Here is a 19,268-nt window from a genome sequence, read left to right as displayed (position 1 = left end):
ATTTGTTTTCTATATGTGCCATGTCATTTTTGTTCTATTACTGACTTCTTTTTATATACATAGATTTTTTTTGTTGTATCATTTTAATTTCCTTTTGTTTTTACAGTATTTTTAAAAAATGTTTATTCATTTTAAAGAGAGAGAGAGACAGAGTGTGAGTGGGAGAGGGGCAAAGGGAGACACAGAATCCAAAGCAAGCTCCAGGCTCTGAGCTGTCAGCACAGAGCCCGATGTGGGGCTCGAACCCACAAACTGTTACATCATGACCTGAGCCAAAGTTGGATGCTTAACCAACTGAGCCACCCAGGTGCCCCTCTTTACAGTATTTTTAAGTTACTTTCTTAGTGATCGTTCTAGGGATTACAGTCTGCTCTCTCCCCTTCCTTTGTGCCATTATTGTCATACTGATTACATCTTTTATGCATTATAAGTGCATCAGCACAATTTTATGCAGTTGTCTTTTAAATCACATAGAAGGAGGGGCACCTGGGTGACTCAGTCGGCTAAGCATCAGACTCTTGATTTCAGCTCAGGTCGTGATCTCACGGTTCGTGAATTCAAGCCCCCGTGATGGGCTTTGTGCTGGCAGTGTGGAGCCTGCTTGGGATTCCCTCTCCCTCTCTCTCTCTGCCCCTCCCCTGTTCACACTCTCTCTCTCAAAATAAATAAACTTTAAATCAGATAGAAGGAAAAAAGACTACAAAAAATACATCTATACTATCTTTTGTATTTACCTATATAGTTACTTTTATCGGTGCTCTTTACTTCTTCGTGTAGATTTGAGTGACCATCTAATGTTCTTTTCATATTTGTCTGAAGGGTTCCCTTTGGGGCACCTGGGTAGCTCAATTGGTTAAGCGTCTGGCTTCAGCTCAGATCATGATCTTACGGTTCGTGGGTTTGAGCCCCGCTTCAGGCTCTGTGCTGACAGCTCAGAGCCTGGAGCCTGCTTCAGATTCTGTGTCTCCATCTGTCTCTGCCCCTCCCCTGTTCATGCTGTCTCTCTCTCTCTCTCAAAAATAAATAAACAGTAAGAAAATTAAAAAAAAAAAAAAAAACAATGAAGGGTTCCCTTTAAAATTTCTCTGAATGCACCTCCAGTGCTCAGAGAGTTTATGATTGTCTTAGGCTTGACTCCCCCTGCTTGTGCGTAGTTGGCCAGAAGTGAGAGATTGAGCACGGGGACTTCTCAGGTCTTTCCTGCTCATCGACACGGCTGTACACGTGTACGTGGGCTTCTAGATCACCGGAAGTATGTCAGGGCTTTTCAGAGCTCCTAGTGGATTTCTCCGTCCCTGGATCTTCCTTTTGGCCAGCCTTGTTTGCCCAAATCAGCTTTAGACAGCTGTAATGATAAAGAATTACCCCTGGTTGTTTTTGACAAATGCCCTGGAGATAGGGCTTTTCCACAGAGTGAGTCAGGTCACATCGTGACAGTGCTATGTAAATGGGGCTTTTTCAGAGATCTGTAAGACAGATCAAGTTGCCACAGTGGGGGACTTTCTGAGATGCTAAGTCATACCAAGGTAAGGGAGCAGTTCTTCCGTCTTCTCTGGCTTAGGCCTTGTTCTTCTTTTTAAAAAATAATTTTTTTTAACATTTATTTATTTTTGAGACAGAGGGAGAGCATGAACAGGGGAGGGTCAGAGAAAGAGGGAGACACAGAATCTGAAACAGGCTCCAGGCTCTGAGCTGTCAGCACAGAGCCCGACACGGGGCTCGAACCCACGGACCGCGAGATCACGACCTGAGCCGAAGTCGGACGCTTAACCGACTGAGCCACCCAGGCGCCCCTAGGCCTTGTTCTTCTTACCTAAACTGCTTGGATGTTTAGGGGGGAACTGGAGGTGAGTTAAGGTGCTTGAGGGCTTGGTTTCTGGGAGGCAGTGTGAGATGTTGGAAGCTCACGGAGCTCTGAGTTGGGCAGGCCCGGTTCTGCATTTTGGCTGTGCCACCTGCTGTCTGGACAAGTCACGTCTCTGAGCCAAAGAGGGATACTCTTGTCTGTGACTTGCAATTCTGACAAGCTCACCAACATGTCCAATAATGGAAGTGATTATTATTTACCTTGAGGCTTAGGGTGAGATTCTAAAAACTGATGAGGCCAGTGTTGCTTTGCTGAAAGGAAAGCGCTTACAACACACATAACACCCACCGTGTGCCGAACCCTGTGCTTAGTTAGCACCGGTCATGTACGAATTCACTTAATCCTCACAGTTGCCTTCAAGGGGATTCTGTTCCTTGTGTCATTTTAGAGATGGGGAAACCGAGGCATTGAGTTTCATGCCCAAGGCCGCTCAGAACCAGGAGTCCAACCCAGGCTGTCTGGCACCAGAGGCTACCCTCCCAGCCTGCACTCCGCATTGATTTCATTCACTACCACATGACCTAGAGCCAGGCACTCACTGTGACAGCTAGCTGCAGAGCACACACTAGAGAATGAAACAAAAAGCAGCACACGGCCTGCATGCACGAAACTTGGAACAGAAAGCTGGCCACCCCTGGTCACATCCAGCTTAGAAAGAGTCAAAGGTTAGTCACAAACCAGCAGCTTCTCCTTTGTGGCTTCTGCTGGGCCAGCTTCCTCTCTGAGGATCCGTCATACACAGGACCCGCCCCCCGCCCCCAGCCCCATGGAGTTCCCTTTAGGGCAGGGGCTGTGGTGTCCCTGAGCCTGGACTCTCACACTGGACCGGACCCAGGAGGCTGTGCTTTGGCCCCCCTCAGTCAGCTCCCCACGCAGAGGCCCAGGAGCCAACGCGAGCGGCGGGGGTGTTCAGTCACAATGGTGCCCACTGAGACCCACCGGGGCCTTGCAGGAGCAGGTTCACTTCCCCAGGTTCACTTCAATCTTTTCAGACTCAAATGAGTCCACCACAGCCAGTGATGTCACAGTGGCCGCTGCCTGCCTGTCGCATGACTGTCTCTGCAAGAACGGAGCACAAGGTGTGGATCAGGATCTGGCGTGGGGCCCTCTGCACCTGTTCGCCAGCCTCCATCTCAGACCTCCCTGAGGACGGCCCTAACCTGGCAGGTTCTCAAATTCCTTCCTGCCCAGGAGGTCTGCAGGCCTGGCCGATAATCAGATGGCACTCACCAGAAAGGCTAGGAGGTTTGTAAAACGCGGAAATGCTTCCTTACCAGTCAGTGAATGGTCACTACCCCCAGCCCCTCCCCGGGGGCTCCGCAGTCCCCTCACTGTCTAGAACCTGAAACTTCACACCTGGCCCAGCAGGGTAAGGCCCACCCTGTTCTGACTGGCTCTGGTCCCCTCGGAGCCTTCGTTCAGGATTTTAGACACCACCCAGTCAATGTACATCAACCACTTCTGGAGAAGAGAGCCCCTGAACTTGGGAGCAAGGAAATATCTTTGAGGTTAGGTAGTTTCCTTCATTTATTGGCTAGGAGAATCAGATGGAGAGAGGTCCGGGTCACTCTCCTAGGGCACATGGCTCATTGGGACAGTGTGTGAGCCTCTTATAGGTCGGGGGTGCAAAGTAGGGGGACAGCAGGAACGGCCTTGGAGTCCAGGCACCCCGGTATCAAGTCATGACTCTCCCACATTGACCTGCGTGCCTCTGGGCCTGTGTCTGGGCTCTGGGCCTCAGTCCCACGGCTGGGAGCGCACTGCATCTCCTGCTGCCGCTGCCTGATGCAGCGACGCCGTGTAGGAAAAAGACCTGTGCAGGATCAGTGCCCGCCAGCACCAAATGCAGCCTTCCCCAGACAGCTGGGGCTATGGAGACAGCAGCACCTTCTAACTTAATGAGGTCCCAGGGCCGTGCCCAGGGCCACCTGCCTGTGAACAAGCCACTACCTGCCTTGTCCCAATTCAATGTGGGGAATAAGCAAGTTCCAGGGAAGGCATCCCAGGGGAGGGTTAAGAACATCCACCATCCAATACCAGGGCTCAATCGTCGGTACTTAGAGATGGAACATATGGACTCCGAGAGCGTGATCCTCAGGGATCACCTAGCCAGACTTTCTCATTTTCCAAATTAATTTTTTTCAAAAGCCCCAAAGAGAGGAAGTGACTTGTCAAAGGCCACACCGCAGGTCAGTGGCCCAGTCCCTTGAGTCTGAGGTCCCCTGTACTCTTGGCTCTAGACAGGTCTTTCTCACCTCATTCTCATTTGGTCCTTATGGATTAAGTGCCAAGTTCTGTGCACAGAACTGTGCTCAGCCTCGTATAGAGAGGGTATCGCGTTTCCACCCCCCAGTGTTTAATGGAGGGAAGGGGCAGGACACAGAGGAGTTAGTCAAGGCATGGTTGAGGGTTGGGTGGCGGGGACTGATGCATGTGGGGGAACCACCCTTTCATGCCACCTCTGATGGCTGGGTGCACCGTCAACGCCTCGGCCGTGGCCCCTGCTCAGAATGCGCTGGGGGGGTCGAGGCAGGTCTGTCAAAAATGATCCTTCCTCGGGGCGCCTGGGTGGCTCCGTCGGTTAAGCATCTGACTTTGGCTCAGGTCACGATCTCAGTTTGTGAGCCCCAGCCCTACGTCGGGCTCGGTGCTGAGAGCTCAGAGCCTGCAGCCTGCTTCAGATTCTGTGTCTCCCTCTTTCTCTGCCCCTTCCCTGCTCGTGCCCTGTTTCTCTCTTTCTCAAATAAATAAACATTAAAAAGAAAATGATCCTTCCTCTGTCGTATAAGAAGGGACAGACGGGCTTAGATCTGAGCCTCTCTACTTTGCCACAGGCCCCGGCCTGCTCTGCTGCCCTGTCTTGCTCATTTGCGTCGATTCCACACTCCACAGCCCTGCTCTGATGTCTTTGTAGATTCACAGGGTCAAGAGGGATCCCTTTAGGCCTGCCCGGTTTCTCAGCTGTAGTTCAGAGATAGTTTATGTGTGGAACGCACACATCTGTTAAATAAGCGGTCTTTCATTTGGGAAGGAAGTGAGGCTGACACTTGTTGAGTGCCTTTGGTACCAAGCACAGCATATTCTGCGCCTCCAAATTTTTGACCTTCGCTGTGAGAGAGGTCCGATAGCCTTGGTCTTCAAGATGGAGACCTCGAGACTGAGACGTCTCGCTACGTTTAAGCCTCTCTGAATGACCCCCAATCCCTGTTCTTTTTCTCTTCCCTCGGCTGTCTTTCAAGTCTCAAGAATGGACTCTTCTGGAAAGATTCCAGATAATAGTCCTTGGCTCCTAGGACTATGAGTCTTTGAGGTTTCTCTGGCTACCTAATAAAGTGACTTGTAATAAAAGCCTAAGGACATTCTTCCTTCCTGTGCCCCCCTCCCCTGTGACCCACAGGACATCATCAGAGCTAAGAGATCCGGGAGTAGCAGGTGCCAGAAGGTTGTTGGATCCCCTTGTTATTCAGAAAGGCTGGGGAGCTGCTCCTTCCCCATAAATTCCCAGGAAGCCGCCCATCAGAATTGGGCAATGGGGGCAGGGCCTGGGTGCGTCGCGTCTGGGGGGAAATGAGGCCATGGAGCCCCGGAAAAGGCCGGGGTCACCCAACATCCTGCCCTACCTCCCCTGTGAGGCCCCATTGTCCTCCTGGAGCTCCCAGGCTGGCCCGCCCTCGCCACTGCCGCATTCATGAGCTGGCTCTGAGGCCCATTCTGAGTTAGTGCTATTTGTAGAATCTTCTTAAAATACCACAACAGTGCCATTCACAGAGCGTCTGCACGGCGCTTGATGGCGGAGGTTGGAACAAAGCTCTGCTGTGCTCGGCATCCCGTCTGGGCCGGGCCGGAGGGCACCCCTCTGCCCCACTGATGGGGGTGCCGCGGCTCTCCCTGTCCCGGGTGCTCCCAGGTGAGGCCCCTGGGGTCCGGCACCGACTCTGGTTCACCACGCTGGCCAGGCTGGCCCGCCAAGGGAGTGCAGGCCGGCATTCAGCTCCCTGCAAATGACAGCGTGCCCTTCACAGCAGTCCCCTCCCGCCCCACTAGCCCAGCTCGGGTCAGCCACACGCGGGCTTGCTCAGTTACAGTTGGGTGGACAGATGAGAGGGCCATCAGGGAGGGAGCCGGGAGGTAACGCCTCTCTCCAGAATCGGGGCCCTGGTGTCCTCACCGTACACAGCAGGGTCCTCATGAGCTCCACCCCGACCTCAGCTGCACCCACAGTGCATTCTCAGGAGCTCAGGACGTTAGCAGGTGTCCTGTTAGCGACGTGTTTTGTGGTACCCTGGAGGAGCTCAGTGGGCCTGTGTTTTCTCTGCTGGTGGACCTCTCGGAGCCTTGCCAACGGACCAGCCGCTGGGCAGCGACTCCTACTTAACCTCTGGGCCTTCCCTCAGAGCTGCCAGCCGCGCGGTGCTATTCTAGCCAGACCTCTTGTGTCCCCGTTAGGACGTGGGTATGGCTGGAGCCCCCATCTGGTCAAAGGGTTTGATGACCTCCCAATTCCGTCTTTCCCCATTGGCACCTAACCATGTGTTGCATAGAAAATCAGACATTCCTCCAAAGGGAGGCAGCTTAGCTGTCCCTGCTCTGCCCGAGGCCAAGTGTCTACAGTGGCTCTGCTCTGTCTGCTTGTGGCTGGAGGGACTCCCTCGCTGCCCAGAAGGGCCTGACAGCCACGACCCAGGAGCTCCCTCCTTGAGCTGCTGTGCCCTCCAGGACTGATGTCCGGGCTCCCATGGTAGGTTTTTAAATGTCCTTGGCAGGTCTCCGACAAGTTCCTAGTAACCGTTGGTCACAAAGGACACTGGGCCACTCTCTGACCAGTGATGGGGTCCTTACACCCAACTGCAGCACCAAATGTGACTCTGGACAAGGGCCCTGGCAGTGGAATCCTGGGGTGAGGACCAGGTGAGAGACTGACACCTGGGTGGCAGGGGGAGGTTTGGGGATTCTCGTGAAGCACCCTGGCAGTTGAACTGGAATCTTCCCATCCCGGTAGAAGACAAGATGCCCTGGAAAGTGGGTCCTCTGCCTGAGACAGGCAGTCCCCCGTCATTCACTGGCTGCAGCATTTCAGGCAAGGAACCTCAATTTCCCTATCTGTAGGGGATGTCAATATCCCTATGGTAGTGCCTATCAATTTCCCAAATGGGATCCATAAGGCCTAGTATGGGGCCTTGCTGTGGGACTGAGCCGGGCAGGAAGCCCTGAGAGGCTGGAGGAGTTGAGGTTTTGCCTCTCAGTCCTTCCAGCTCTGCTGAGGGGGAAAGCAGTGGACATCAGATAGACAAGGCATAAAATAGCTCTGGCTCTCTGGCTGGGAGATCTTGGGAAGTTTTTTCTGTAGAAAGTGGAAATATAAGTACTTCCTCAAGACCGTTTTTTAGGCTTAAATGTGTGAACATATAGGCCACTGTGTTGCACAACTCCGAAACTTGGGGAGGGCAGGGATTCACGTACTACAATGTGAATTGGTGCCACCAGAGGGCGCCATTCAGACTACAATGAGAGTGGCTGTCTGGGGGTGTGGGGAGAAGGGGTGCCAGGCACTTAGACTTTGTGAATAATAGGGATGATGATGATGATGATGATGATGATGTGAATGTCATTTTCCAGGGATGCCGTTCATTAAAACTATAAGATGAACAGGTGCCTTCACAGGATTCTGTGCACTTAGACTATCATGTGAATGGCAACCTCAAGGAGCTATACTAGACAGTGGTGCTAGTTAACGGTGAACACATTTAACTTCATACCAGCAAGACTTCTTACTTGTCTGGTGGTTTATACCTGGCCTCCCGGAGGGAGGCACCTTATAAAAACAGTATGTTTATCTTTAAGAACCAGAACAATTTGGGTGAAAAGAGTGCGGAGAGAACGTTAGCTGAAGCCCTGTGGTCTCACACACCTGCTGGAGGCTGGCCCACATCTGTCTGGATGTCACCAGAACCAGGCAAAGGAAAAGAGCACCAGTGAGAGATCCATGGTGTCCAAACTAAATTAAGGGAATTTCTCATTTGCCCAACATAGACTTTGTAGCTCAACGAATGTCCATGTATCTTGGGAAACTTAACAGAAGACCACGGGGGAAGGGAAGGGGGAAAAGTAGTTACAAACAGCGAGGGAGGGCGGCAAACCATAAGAGACTCTTAAAATACAGAGAACAAACGGAGGGTTGATGGGGGGTGGGGGAGAGGGGAAAATGGGTGATGGGCATTGAAGAGGCCACTTGTTGGGATGAGCACTGGGTGTTGCATCTAAGCCAATTTGACAATAAATTGTGTTTAGAAACAAAAATACCCACGTGAGCAGCCAGAGCAGGCAGAAAGGAGCTGTGAGGTTGGGGTGAGTGTGTAGGATTGAGTGGGTAGATCACGGGTGTGGAGTCCCACAGGCTGGGCACTTCTGTGTCATTTGGCAGGTCTCTTTCCCTGAGCCTATCTCTGCACTCACCCTTCTCCCCAGCCAGCAGAACTACTTATAGCCCTTTGGTTACATTTACTACCACCTGCCTCCAGGCAGCCCTCCAGACCTGCCCCTCTGTGCACACTGGCCTTGGCCTGGAAGCCCAACTTGTCTGGGGGGCTGGAAATGGTTACCCCAGGAATTCTGCTTCCTCTACCCCTCCAGGCTGCTGGAGGGAACCTAGCTGCCTGAAAGCTTTCCCCCCCCCCCAGCTCCCCGCTGAGAGGGGAGAGTACCTGTGTGTTGGAGGTTTTGTGATGCACAACTGGGAACTGGGCTGACTAGCTCCATAATAAAGAGCCAAGAGGCGGAGGAGGGGCACCCATGCCTCCCCTCCCAGATTCTGGAGATTCTAGAGTGGAGAGCAGATGTCTTTGTGGTTGCTAATTTGTCTCCTTGGGTTGCTTCCCAGTCTGTGGCTGACCCGCCTGCCCTTGGCTGCCTGAGGGCCGGGGCTTCATTCGTGCCCCCAATTCCTAGCATGGTGCCTGGCAGGATTCAGGCTGTGCCGTGATAGGATCCGAGAATGTCCTTCAGGGCAGGGGTTCTCAAACTCCAGTTCTGGAGGCGTGTATCTGGCACCTGGGGGACAAATAGGAACTTGCTGCTGGTAAAAGGAGGAACGGAGATGTAGCCTTGGGCTGGCTGTCACCCCCTGGGGTCAGTGATGAGAACCTAGGCCAGGCCCTTGAATGAAGACAGGCCCCTGCCCCGTACCCCGGGAGGCCTGGTCTAGGGGCCTGGGTGCCGGGAGCTAACAGCCAAGAAAAGGGCAGGGATCCCTGCGTCTGTGCCTTTCACGCAGCTGGGCTTGAGCTCGGGTGGGGTTCAGTTGGGAAGGGAGGGATGAGAAGGGAAACCGCCAACATTTTAAAAATTGATGCTTACAATTACAAAGTGGTTTCTCTTTTTTAGATTTTGTCTAAAATGTGCAGTTTCTGGAGACAGTGACATGAGACATCCCCTCCTCTTTAAAAAAATTTTTAAGTTTATTTGTGTATTTTGAGAGAGACAGAGACAGTGTGAGTGGGGGAGAGGCGGGGGGTGGGGCGCGGAGAGAGAATCTCAAGCAGGCTCCACGCTGTCAGCACAGAGCCCAACTTTGGGGCTTGACCTCATGAAATCGTGAGGTCATGATCTGAGCCAACACCGAGTCCGGTGCTTAACTGACGGAGCCCCCCAGGCACCCCAAGACACCCCCTCCTCTTCCCAGCATTGGGCCCAGTGCCTGGAGGCTGATCCTCATTTTGCACTTCCTCTTGGGTCACTACCAACACCAAGACAGATCCTGAACCTGAACCTGAACCTGAACCTAGGCTTTTGTCCCTCCCGCACCCCTTCCTGCCTGGTCTACACCATTGTGTCTTCTCCCTGGGTACCTGCCACAGCATCCTATCTACCTCCTGACCAACTCCTGCCCTCCTGGGTACACTAAGCCACCCAAAGGACCTCAGTGCTTTTCCTTCCCCAGGGCCTTTGCAATTGCTGCCCACCCTGAGCCTTCTGTACCCAGACCGGATCAGTGCAGGAAAGCCAGCCCCTCTCATCATGTAGTGCTCAGCTCGAGGGTCCCCTTCTCTTTTTTTATTAAATTTTTTTTTAATGTTTACTTTATTTTTGAGACAGAGAGGGACAAAGCATGAACAGGAGAGGGTCAGAGAGAGGGAGACACAGAATCTGGGGAGACACAGAATCTGAAGCAGACTCCAGGCTCTGAGCTGTCAGCACAGAGCCCGACACGGGGCTCGAACTCACGGGCTGTGAGATCATGACCTGAGCCGAAGTCGGATGCTTAACTGACTGAGCCACCCAGGCGCCCCATCGAGGGTCCCCTTCTCAAGCAAGCCTTTCCTGACCCATATTTGAGCTTGCCTCCTTCCTTTGTTTGCTTCCTGGTCCTTTGGCCCCCTTCCCTTCCCTCCCCACCCCCCCAAATAAGCTCCAGGGGGTGGGGCATTGCCTGTCTTGTTCACCCAGGTATCCCCTCCACACTGTCCCTGTGCCAAGCACAGAGATGGTGCTGTAGGATCTCCCCAAGTATCAGTTGCCTCTTTGAGAGGAAGAGCCTCCCCACCCAAGCTCCGGAAAGGTAGGGGAAGTGGGGGCAGGGAAGTTAAAACTCCTGGGGACCACCCTTGACCAGTGGGTGACTGGAACCAATGGATAGCTGCTCCCCTTTTGTCCCTTGGTTGGGAGCTCTGATACACGTTTCATAAGGCAGTATAGACCAGGGCAGCAGGATGGAGCCCCCAGGCCCCCTAAAGCAGCAGCCTGCTTGATCCCACATTCTTCTGGGCTCTCCCCCGTTCCCGGGTTCCTTCCCTGCCCTGTACTTCTCCCTGGGGTAGCTTCCCAGACCCACCAGCACACGAGCCCTTGTCTCAGGCTTTGGTTTTGAGGAACACAGACTAAGACATGTGGGGTTAGTGGGGGAAAATATTCCGTAGCAATGTGAGGTAGCAAAGGTACCAGTTTCCTGACGTGGTATCAGCCCACAGTGCTTTGGTCACTTATTTCACGGATGTGTTGATGCACCCACTGGGAGCAAAATGTTCTATCAGGTGTAGGAGAGGCACTGGATGTATCTCATGCCTCGAAGGGAGCCCAGGAGGATGGGGACGGGAGACTGGGTGTGGACCGAGGAGAGGTCCTGGGTGCAGATCAAGCCTCCATCACTTGCTAGATCCCAGGGTCAGGGACCTTGACCATGGTCTCAGCGTCTCCTGCACACATTTGCTGGGAGGGGTACCAGCCTTGACCGGCATTAACAGAACCGGACTCTTTACCTTTGCTGCTGACATTGTAGCTATAGAAGCACCCACACCGAAACCTGGGAGACGTGGAATCTAAGGGTTGGTACAGAAGTTGGCACAGCGTGGGCGCTTCATAAATATTAGTTCCCTTGTCCTCCCTTAGAATAATGAATGCAATCATTATTCCCTCCAGGTCACTGTATAAATCACAATTTTTCCATTTTAAGTGTCAGGCCCACCCCTCTTCCCTCACAACCCCCCACCCTTGGGCAGCGCAGAACTTGGTCTTCTTCGGCAACCGGCATATTCCATTTTAATATGTTGCTATTTTTAGCTTTTGTTTCTTTTCCCCGTGAAAGTTATTTTTAAAGGTGGGCAGGGGGCAGGGGACCCCGGCCTAACCATCAGTGGTGTTTTCCAGTCCTGGCCATGCTGCGTTACTGCTCAGGCCTGGCTCGGGGACCCGGGCAGGCTGAGTCGGGGCTGGGCCCCGAGCCCAGGTACGCCCCAGGTGTTGGTGGCAGGTGGCCCTGAGGAAGCAGTTCTCAAACTGTGGTCTCAGCCCCCATCCCCAAGACCTCTGGATTCCTTCCTAGGCTTCTGATTGTGGTTTTTGCATTTGTTTGTGATAAAGGTTCAGGCCAGTCTTCCCCACCAGGCAGGGCCTCTTGGTTTTGTCCCTGCTGTGTCCCCAGCGCATGGCACAGTGCTTGCCACATGGTAGACCTTTACCAAGCATTTGTGCAAGGGAGGAACAGCCTGGTTGGCTCAGTCAGTTAAAGCATCTGACTCTTGATTTTGGCTCAGGTCATGATCCCAGGGTCGTGGGCTCTGTGCTGAGCGAGTGTGGAGCCTGCTTAAGATTCTGCCTCTTGGGGGGCGCCTGGGCGGCTGGTTGGTTGAGTGTCCAGCTTCAACTCAGGTCATGATCTCACAGTTCCTGAGTTCAAGCCCCACGTCAGACTTGATGCTATCAGTGCAGAGCCCTCTTAGGATCCTCTGTCTCCTTCTCTCACTGCCCCTTCCCTGCTCACATTGTCTCTGTCTCAAAAATAAACTTAAAAAGATTCTTTCGCTCTGCCCTTCTCCCCCACTCGCTCTTGTGTGCATGCACATTCCCTCTCTCTCTGTCAAATAAATATGTATATATATTTGTGGAAGGGAGAATGGAATAAGGAAAACTGGGAGTGAGTGAGGGGGAACAGTTAAGGAAGGTGAAGGAGAGGGGGATATTTGAGCTGGGTTTTGATGAATGAGTAGGAGTTTACCAAATGGACCAAGTGGAAAGGTGTCCCAAAAAGAGGGAATAGCATGTGCAAAGACGGTGAGGCATGAAGGGCATGGTATATCCCAGGAACAAGAAGTAGGGCAGAGCACCAGGAGTGGCTGCTGAGATGGGAGAGTAGCTGGGTGGACTGGAAAGGTACTCTCAGCTGATCACAGAGGAGCCCCAGTGGGAAGCAGTGAGCTGGGGGCACATCCTGATGGCAGAGGAGAGAGGCTGTGGTCTCAAATTCCTACCAGGGAAGGGAGAGGCTTGACTTGGATTTCAGAGAGGACCCTGTGGCCCGCCCCACATTCTTTCCTCACTTGTGCAATTGTCCCCGTGAGAGAGATCACACTCCCAATTCTCCCACGGGTGCTGCCTGGGGTGAGGTCAGTATGGATTCCCTAAAAACCCCAATATCCCCAGAACCACAAAAGATTTCCCAGCGACACTCTGGTTTTGAGAAATGAAACTCCACCGTGGGATGAGCTGGCGAGAGGGGAAGTTGGAGCTCAAACCATTTGGAGGCTATTTGGGGCATTTTCCTAAATCAAAAGTATTCAAGGGGTACCTGGCTGGCTCAGTCAGTGGAGCATGCAACTCTTGATCTTAGGGTTGTGGGTTCAAGCCCCACATTGGGCATAGAGGTGACTGAAAATCTTTTTTTTTTTTAATGTTTATTTATTTTTGAGAGAGAGAGAGACTCAGAGTGTGAATGGGAGAGGGCCAGAGAGAGGGGGAGACACAGAATCTGAAGCAGTCTCCAGGCTCTAAGGTATCAGCACAGAGCCTGATGTGGGGCTTGAACTCACGAACGGTGAGATCAGACCTGAGCTGAAGCTGAACGCTTAACCGACTGAGCCACCCAGGCACCCCGACTTAAAATCTTTAAAGAAAGAAAAGTGCTCAAAGCACAGGCAGGTCTAACTTCTCCAGGGCCAAACACAGGAGCTACCAACCACCTTAACAATAAAAAGGAACAATCTTCATTCAGGAAAAGCAATCTGTGTCCACAGTAATACACCCACACGCACGCACACGTGCGCGCGCGCACACACACACACACACACACACACACACACACACACACTTCAGAGTCCAGAGTGAGAAGTAAGCTTCTCTGTTCCTGAGCCCCTTGCCTGAGCTCCCAGGCCCCTGTGTCCTGTTGTCCTTGCAGAAATGGGTTCACACAACCACGCCCGTGTGCACACATGACTCTCACAAATGTCAGCATATTCATCACGCTGCTTTTTGCTTTCTCCATGTGATAATGTATTATCCCCCTACCACCTACCCCACCACCTTCCTTTGTTTGCTTCCTCGTCCTTTGTCCACGTACATAATTTATTCAATCAGTACATTATTGGATGTACATAATTTATTTAATCAGTACATTATTGGATGTACATAATTTATTTAATCAGTACATTATTTATGTAACTTGATGGACCATTGTTCCCAGTTTATTATCTCCGTCTCCTTATGCACCTGTGCAAATTAGCCACAGAGTAAATTCCCTGGAAAGGATTGCTGGGCCGTTTAAAATTTTGATAGATATTGTCAAACTATTCCCCCAAAGAGATACAAAAATCTACTCCTGCCAACACTGTAAAAGACCCCCTCAGCTCGGTACCTCCAGCTGCAAGCCACTCCCACCCCTTGGTGAGCTGGTCCCTGGCTCTGAGTGACTCCCAGGTGCCCGTAGGCCCACCTTGGCCGATTCCCTGCTGAATGCACAGCCTGCGGCCCACCCCTCAGCGCCCCCACTGCCCACAGATGAGGTGAGGTTTCTTTCACTTGTCCCTTTATGGTAGATACTATTGTCATTTAGTTTTTATTTATTTTAATTGGTTCTTAATTTATTATTTTGAGGGAGGGGAGTGGCACAGAGAGAGGGAGAGAGAGAGAATCCCAAGCAGACTCCGCACTGCCAGCTCAGAGCCCGACTCAGGGCTAGAACTCACAAACCTGTGAGATCATGATGTGAGCCAAAACTGAGAGTCAGACGCTTAACTGGCTGTGCCACCCAGATGCCCGTCATTTGGTTTTTAAGGTAGGGACTGTGGTTCAAATTTCAAAGGGTGGAAAGCCAGTCTCTCTGTGCTACGTACTTCCCTCCCCAGAAAAGCCACTGCTCCCAGTATCTTCTGGCTCCTTCCAGAGATATTTTGCACATATTCAAACAAATAAGTATCTCTTCCACTCTTCTCTCCGCCCGTCCTATGCAAACATGGTCACGTATCATTGCATTTTTCACCTCCCTGTATCTAGCAGAGAACATTCCAAATCTGGGCATGAAGCACATCCTCATTCTTTTTAATACCCGCAGAGCATCCCAAGTGAAAACTGTATATCCCACTCCCCTCCTGTTGTCACTGTCTTTTTACTTTCTTTTCTTTGCCATGCAAATATTTTTAACTTATATGGAGTGAAATTTTTTTTTGTGGTCTCTGGTGTTTGTGTCATATTCAGAAAGGGCTTCCCCAGTTTCGAGGTCGTACGGAAGTTCCTCCCACCGTTGATCCTGGTGCTTCTCTGGCTTCGTGTTTCATCTTGAAATCTTCGATCCGTGGTGAATTTTTATTTTGCGATAGTGTGATACAAGGATCCATTGGATAATATCTCTCCAGGTGGCTATCCATTTGTCTCTTTTCCATTTCTTACGTAACGTCTTCTACTGGCCCATTTGAAATAACTTGTCGTTTCCAAAGTCCGATATGTTCTGGAGTCTGTCTCTGCTCACGTCCTGTGTTACCTCCCTCGTTTTACTTCTTGTACAGTGGGATACTTGACTACAGTTTAATAAATTGGTCTCTCTCTATTTTTTTAAAATGCATTTGCTGTTTTTGTTATGAACTTTAGAATCAACTTGTTGTATTTAAAAAAATGCTATTAGTCTTTTCTTGTGTTAAACGTATAGACTAAATTAGGGTGAACTGGTATTCTGTTATGTGGGTTTTCCTACTTACGCAATGGTATTTCTGTTTCTTCTCGTTTAAAAATAGCTTGGGATCTCTGTCTATTAATTTTGCGTCTGGACACCTTACTGCATTCTCTTACTGCCTCCCATCATTTTTCAGTCCACTGGCTTCGGTTTTCTCTCTATATAAACAACAAGAGCAATAATAACACTGTACCCTTCCCTCCAGCTTTTATTGTTTTATGTTCTTTTTCTGATCTAATTGCACTGCAGAAGACTTCCAGGAGAACGATAAATACCAGTGCTGATGGGGGGCTGCTGGGATTGTCCCTGGCCTTGATGGGAACGCTGCTAGTGCCTCTCCACTAAACGCAGTGTTGGCTTTGGTATATCTGTGTTGAAGAAGGATCTATCTATTTTTATTTCATGGAAGATTTCCGTCAAAATGGATGTTAAATATTGTCAAGTGCCTTCTAAAGTTTCTCCTTGGAGAAACAGATTTAAGAGAGCCCTAAAGGAACCATGGGGACCCAAGTCTTTGCGCCACTCCCCGGGACACCCCCTGTTGTGCTACCCTCCACCACTCCTGGCCCCCTGGGCCGGCATTGTTTCCCCAGCGACAGATGGTGACAGAGCTGGGGCTCCCTGGGCAGTGCTGCCCAGGTGATAGAGCAGAGCACTGTGGGGAGGGTGAGTGTTTAGACGCCCCCCTCCCCAGCTTTCAGTACCCTGTTTACTTGGTCCCTCTACCCTCCCTGGTCTCTCCCAGGTAGGATAATAAAACGGCTTGCTAGAAATGCAGAGGTGAGCTGTCATCCCTGGCTGAGGTCTGCTGCCATAGAGGGCACACAAGACACAAGCCTCAGTGTCTTTGGAAGCTAATCCCAGAGGTGACCTCTATCACCTTTTGCCCTTTCTATTTATTGAAAACAAGTTACTAGGTTCAGCCCACATTGAAGAGGGTGTGATGCTGGGAAGCAGGGTTCATTCACTGGGGCCTTAGAGGCCGCTCACCACAGGGATGGGACCGGGAGGACAAAGGGCAGCCAGATTGCTTGGGTTCAGACCCTCAGCCTGCAGGAGTGGGGTGTGAGTGGCCAACACTTTAGGGGACCAGTTAACATGCAGTTTCCCCTTGCTGACCAGGGCCATTTGGGAAGCCGCACTCAGTCATGTGACCTCCGACAAATGACTCAGCCACTGTTTTCTCATCTGCAAAGTGGGTGTGATCATTGTACCACCTTTTAGGGTCATTGTGAAGCTGAAACATTGAGTTAAAATAGGCAGTTTGTAGAAACTGTGCCCAGAACACTGTAAACAACCAATCAAACTTGGATGTTGTACTAAGAGAGATTGCCTGTCACTTCCACAGAGCTTTCCAGGTGTCCCCACGGTGACCACTGGCACCCTTTTCGAGACACTGAACCAGTCCTGGGAGATACCAGCTAGACCAAGGGAGGCAAGCCCCGCTTTCCTGAAACTTACATCCTTTAGCAGAGACACAGTAAACACGTATACACATAAATAGGCTAATTTCCCCATGTGATAAGCCCTGGAGAGAAAAGAGCATGACAGTGATTGGGCAGGAGGGACAGTTACTTGACAGAGGTTCTCACCCAGGGAAGGCTTCTCTAAATTGAAGTCTGAGCTGAGGTCTGAAGGTGCAAGGGAGCTGGCCCTGCAGGGAGCTGGGAGAACACCCAGCACTGAGCACTAGGTTGTAGTTGGAAGAGAGTGAGTCTGAGGAAAGAGAAAGGGGGCCCAAATGGCTGATAGCAGTAAGGGTGGGCAAGTAGGTGGACGTGTGGTCATGGGGCCTGGGACCCCAAGGTCACAGCAGAGCTGGATTATATCCCAAGAACCGCAGGCCCCCTGAAGAGTTTTAAGCAGATGTGCTTTGTTTTTAATTGGCTGTTTTTCTTTGTTGAAGGGAAGGATGGTTGGATGGATGGACGGACAGATGGACAAATGGGGAAGATGGGCAAATAAACAGGTGGCATCAACACCAGCATAGGCTTTCACCAGAGTTTAGTGCCCGCTGCCTGCCCCGGCCCTTTAGGAAATCACTTCAGAGTTTCCCCGTGGTCGAGGTTCTGACACTGTCCCGGAAGGAATGAGTAGTGCAGGAGGGACGGCCAGGTTGGGCAAGAGGGCTGTCTCCAGCTCTCTTTTTTTAATTATTTATTTTTGGGGGTGGGAGGGGGCAGAGAGAGGGAGATGGAGGGTCCCAAGGGGGCCCTGTGCTGACGGGCTCGGCCCGGAGCCCGCTTCGGGTTCTGTGTCTTCCTCTCCCTGCCCTTCCCCCGCTCGTACTCTGTGTTCCTCTCAAAAATAAATAGACATTTAAAAAGAAAAAGAAGAGTCTGACGCTTAACTGACCGAGCCACCCAGGTGTCCCTGTCTCCAGCTCTTTTTGTATCAAGGGTGGCGGAGACACCATAAGGATGGAAGCTGATGTCATGGAAAGAGTCCCAAACAGCTAAGTTCAAGTCCTGGCTGTGCCAGATCCCAGCTGGGTGGCCCTGGGCCCTTGGAAGCGCCCCGGGCTCTGGCTTCCCCGGCTGTTGCAGGGATACTGGTGACTTATGGCTTTTCATTCAGTCCCCACCAGAACCTCGCCAGGCAGATCCCATTATTGGCTTCATTTTGCTGATGAAGAAATGGAACCTGAAAGATTATGTGGCCAGTGATGACTTAATATTACTCGGGCTTCTCCCATGGATTCATTGAGCCCCCACCAACCTACTGAGGTGGGCTTTCCCAGGCTCCGCTTGGAAAGGACCCTGAGGCACAGAGTGGATGGGGCTGGACGTCCAGCCCTGTGCTCTCGGCACCTAGCAAGCTAGGGGACGGGACAGCCCCAGTGGCGGGCCAGAGCCCGTGCTGTGTGCTGGGCAGGAATGCAGGGGAGGGAGCGCTCACGGTGGCTGAAGGGATTTCCGCTGGTAGAAACCAGCGGACCGGACCCTGCACCCAGTGGGAGGGCCCCCTGGGGGATCTGGCTGTTGCTTCCTCACCCCGCCCCCGCCCGGGACAGTCCAAGCTTTGGGGCCCTGAGAAGTGCGGAACTTCCCCAAAGGAGACAAAAAGGTCCTGGCCCAGTGCCTTCTGAGCAGAGCGCACAGGCAGCCTCAGCTCCTGCACGCGGAGCCGCCTGGCCTCAGTCCCTGGCTTGGCTGTGTCTAGCGGTCACTCCTCCGGCCACACCATGCCCTTCTGGCCAGCCAGGTATCTGAAGAGGAGCAGGCGTCAGCCCTGGGGTAAGTGGGCAGCCAGGGTCAAGAGCAGGTTGCGGGGCCAGTGGGCCAGGGGTGATTAACCCTTGAAGGGCAAGTGGCCTTTGATGACTCCAAGTGGGTCAAGAGGTCAAGAGAAATGAGGAGAGACGAGGACAGGATCCTGAGGGCAGCTCGGAGTCAGCCTGGTGTGGTCTGGCAGGGATGGGCAGGGAGGCAGCCCTTGGAGACTGCAGAAAAGCCCAGCTGGCTGGAAGGCATAGCTCAGAGCTGTCCCCCACAACAGTCTCAGCAAGTCTGAGGGTGGCTCTTTTCCCCTCCTTCCAGCCCCAGTCTAGGCTGCCTCAAAGCTGTCCTGTAGCCACCAGCACATCTGGCTACCGAGCACTTGAAACGTGGCTGGTCTGGATGTGCTCTTTGTACAAAATATACACTGGATTTTGAAGGCTTGGTATAAAAAATACATTAAAGTTATCAATTACAGGTTGAAATGAATGGTACTCTTTTGGAGGTACTGGGATAAGTGAAATATATTATTCAAAATAATTTCACCTGTTTCTTTGCACCTTTTTCAATGTAGCTACCAAAACGTTTAAAAATGTACATGTGGCTTTCATTATGTTTCCACTGGACCACACTGTCCCAGACGGTATTTCCAGCTATATTCCTACACTTGGCCTCCAACCCTGGGAATCCATCAGTTGGGGCTTCCCTGGGGCTCCCCACTCCCCTGGGCTGCCAGTAGAATGACAGTGGGTCC

At 51.8% G+C, this 19,268-nt stretch overlaps 1 protein-coding gene across 6 annotated transcripts in view; it reads left to right on the top strand.

The window, feature by feature from the left end:
* The window catches only part of ARHGAP22 (Rho GTPase activating protein 22), a 168,500-nt gene that overhangs the window by 111,925 nt on the left and 37,307 nt on the right, over positions 1-19,268 (top strand). The window contains exon 1 of one of the 6 annotated variants that reach the window (XM_042907649.1): positions 18,360-18,532. The exons of the other annotated variants lie outside the window; for them this stretch is intronic. Coding sequence (XP_042763583.1) covers positions 18,481-18,532 — 52 coding nt within the window. The 5' untranslated portion in view covers positions 18,360-18,480. Of the gene's footprint in view, positions 1-18,359; positions 18,533-19,268 lie in introns of those variants that run through there. 6 annotated transcript variants of the gene reach the window in all.

The sequence above is a fragment of the Panthera leo genome, chromosome D2 (genome assembly GCF_018350215.1).
Source record: "Panthera leo isolate Ple1 chromosome D2, P.leo_Ple1_pat1.1, whole genome shotgun sequence".
NCBI classification, from domain to species: Eukaryota; Metazoa; Chordata; class Mammalia; order Carnivora; family Felidae; genus Panthera; species Panthera leo.
The sequence above is the reverse complement of the archived record's forward strand: the minus strand, read 5'-3'. Positions and strand labels throughout refer to the sequence as shown.